Source organism: Solanum tuberosum, unplaced genomic scaffold (genome assembly GCF_000226075.1).
Source record: "Solanum tuberosum cultivar DM 1-3 516 R44 unplaced genomic scaffold, SolTub_3.0 scf00311, whole genome shotgun sequence".
NCBI classification, from domain to species: Eukaryota; Viridiplantae; Streptophyta; class Magnoliopsida; order Solanales; family Solanaceae; genus Solanum; species Solanum tuberosum.
The window spans coordinates 142,617-144,994 of record NW_006239235.1 but is presented as its reverse complement, the minus strand read 5'-3'; the positions used below and the strand labels follow the sequence as shown (position 1 = coordinate 144,994).

General features: G+C 34.1%; 1 protein-coding gene across 1 annotated transcript in view; it reads right to left on the bottom strand.

Annotated features, from left to right (window-relative positions):
• Positions 1 to 1,710, bottom strand: part of LOC102589717 (KH domain-containing protein At2g38610-like) — a 10,719-nt gene extending 9,009 nt beyond the window's left edge. The window contains exons 1-3 of the mRNA XM_006359919.2: positions 1,487 to 1,710; positions 1,321 to 1,412; positions 369 to 520 (exon numbers count right to left, since the gene is read on the bottom strand). Coding sequence (XP_006359981.1) covers positions 369 to 520; positions 1,321 to 1,412; positions 1,487 to 1,566 — 324 coding nt within the window. The 5' untranslated portion in view covers positions 1,567 to 1,710. The remainder of the gene's footprint in view (positions 1 to 368; positions 521 to 1,320; positions 1,413 to 1,486) is intronic.
• Between the last annotated feature and the right edge of the window lie 668 nt (positions 1,711 to 2,378).

The window sequence follows — 2,378 nt, the reverse complement described above, 5'->3', positions numbered from 1 at the left end:
GGAGAGGGGGATTCAAAATAACGAGATACTTCTGAAGATAAAAGAAAAAGAAGCTGATTTATTTGGTAAACTAATGCACTTAGTCCAGAAATGGGCAAGCATGCTAATTAATATATTTTATTGGTATTAAAAAACTTATTAACAATAGTTGCCACAACACACTGTTCATACTCCATCGATGTGAAGACATTAAGAAAATTTATATCCATTTGCTTCACTTGGACCCAACAGCAGTATTCAGTTAGGCAGACATTAACAGGATTTAACATCTATACGTGTCCCACAAGATATAGAAGGATAGTCCAGTTAAGAGAAGACATTTGCTACATTGATCCAAGTGTCAAAGATAACATCAAAAAAACAATTACCTCCTGGGGAAGTCCATTCCAACCACTCAATCCTGCTCCAGCAACATTTGACATAAGGTTTGCTGAACCCATAGGACTGGGACTTCTATGTCGCAATCTGTCTAGTTCACCAAATCCTTGGTTCGGCAGCATTCCAGAAACCCTTAAAATCTCTGAAACCCAGATCATATTTATCAAGCACCAATCAATAATTAAGGAACAGGTTCATGACTAAGAAAAAATATAGTTTTAACACCACAGCCAATTTGATTATCACCAAAGGTTGGAAAAGGAATGTGGATTAAGCTCCACAAGATTAAGAAGATAAACATATCATACCGTGTACCCCAGAGGAATGAGGTACAAATTGTAAATATCATCAGACTTAAGATTCTTAACAAATTCAAGTTGCAGGTAAAACCTTACTTATCAAAATTCCATCCCGAGCACATCCGAAGGTTACTAAACTGGCCAGATATCATTTCCGGCAAGGATTTAGATCACATTCAAACCCACACACTCTCCAGCACATAGTTTGACAAATGACTGCTCCATCACCTTACTTGTTTTTCCTCATTTTCAATTTCTTAAGCTTTTTAGTAGTGTGTAACAAGAGCATACAGCCAAAGGCTATACGTGCCTTTAGGGTACAATTTAAAACTGATAACTAATTAATAAGACACACAATTTGCAGTCCAAACAAGTATCACTAAGCTTGAATAACAATTTTCTAGTGATTATCGGCACAACCATGTTACATCAATTTGAAAGGATACAATTTTCTGAATGTCTGCTTGTGATTTGTGAACATGAAGTTGGAAATGAACCAATTTAGCATGTGTAAGTGTTGGAATTCTGTTCCATTTGCATCGCAAAAGGTAGAGATAGGAGTAAAATGTAAGTGATATCCAATTGAGTCGGATCTAAGTGCTAAAAATGCAAAAAAAAGGTAGATCCAATACAAGGAAGTAACCTTGATTCAAGAGTCTGCTACATATAGGAAGAACTTGCATAAAAGGTCCAAGCTTTTGATGTTCCGCCAACAGCTCTGACAAGTAGTGATTACTAACAAGAGAGATGAAGATTTGATGAGTAAGTTGATTGATTATACAACAGAAAATTACGGAAAAAGCAATTACCTGTCAACATCTGGTGTACTTCTAATCTGGGGAGAAGCAGCTCTAGCAGGTGAAAAGTTGGGATTATATAAACCTGACATAGCTTTTTTCTTTTCTTCTTTTTTCCAGGGGGAACAAACTTTTACACTGAAAATGGTAGCTAGCCGCACAAGAAAAGAAAAGAAAAGAAAAGAAAAGAAAACCCTTCAAAAGGGTTTTGTTTTTCTTTCTGTGTAAATAAAAGAGTTTTCCAAAAATATATCTATCTTACTTACTATACTAGCTAGTACTAGTAAAATAAGTGTATCAAATTATATTTTGAAAAAAATAGTATCTAATTAATGTTGGTTTTGGTCTAATAATTGTATGTCAACACAGACTGTGCTGTCCCCTTCTATTTCTGTCTAACGTGTGAATGCAACAACAATCAGAATAAATATCAACCAAATTTCAGGCTTTCCATTCGCCGTCTAACCTTTTTGAGATTATCTTTTTAATTGTTAAGAAATGTATTTTATAAGTATTTTTAAAATTTGTGTATGCATTTGTTTCGATGGAACGGGGAGATAATTATGTTTAATAATTTGTTTTATTAGATAGCAGATTTCAAATGAAAAATTATTAAACTAGTCAAAATTAGCAACTTATTTATGAAAAATAATTTTAGTTTTAATATATTATAAAAAAAAACAATATATTATTTTTATAACAAATATTTTCCCTCTCTCTTGCCCTCTGCTCTCTCATACCCTCTCCTCCTGCCCCCTCTCTCTCTCTCACCCCCTCTCCTCTCTCTCTCCCTCTCCCCCACTCAAAATACAAGAATGCAGCTTCATTAGAGCAAAAAATCAGAAACTTCCCAACATTCTAACACCACCCCATAGTAAAGATAAAAAAAAATAAAAATAAGAAA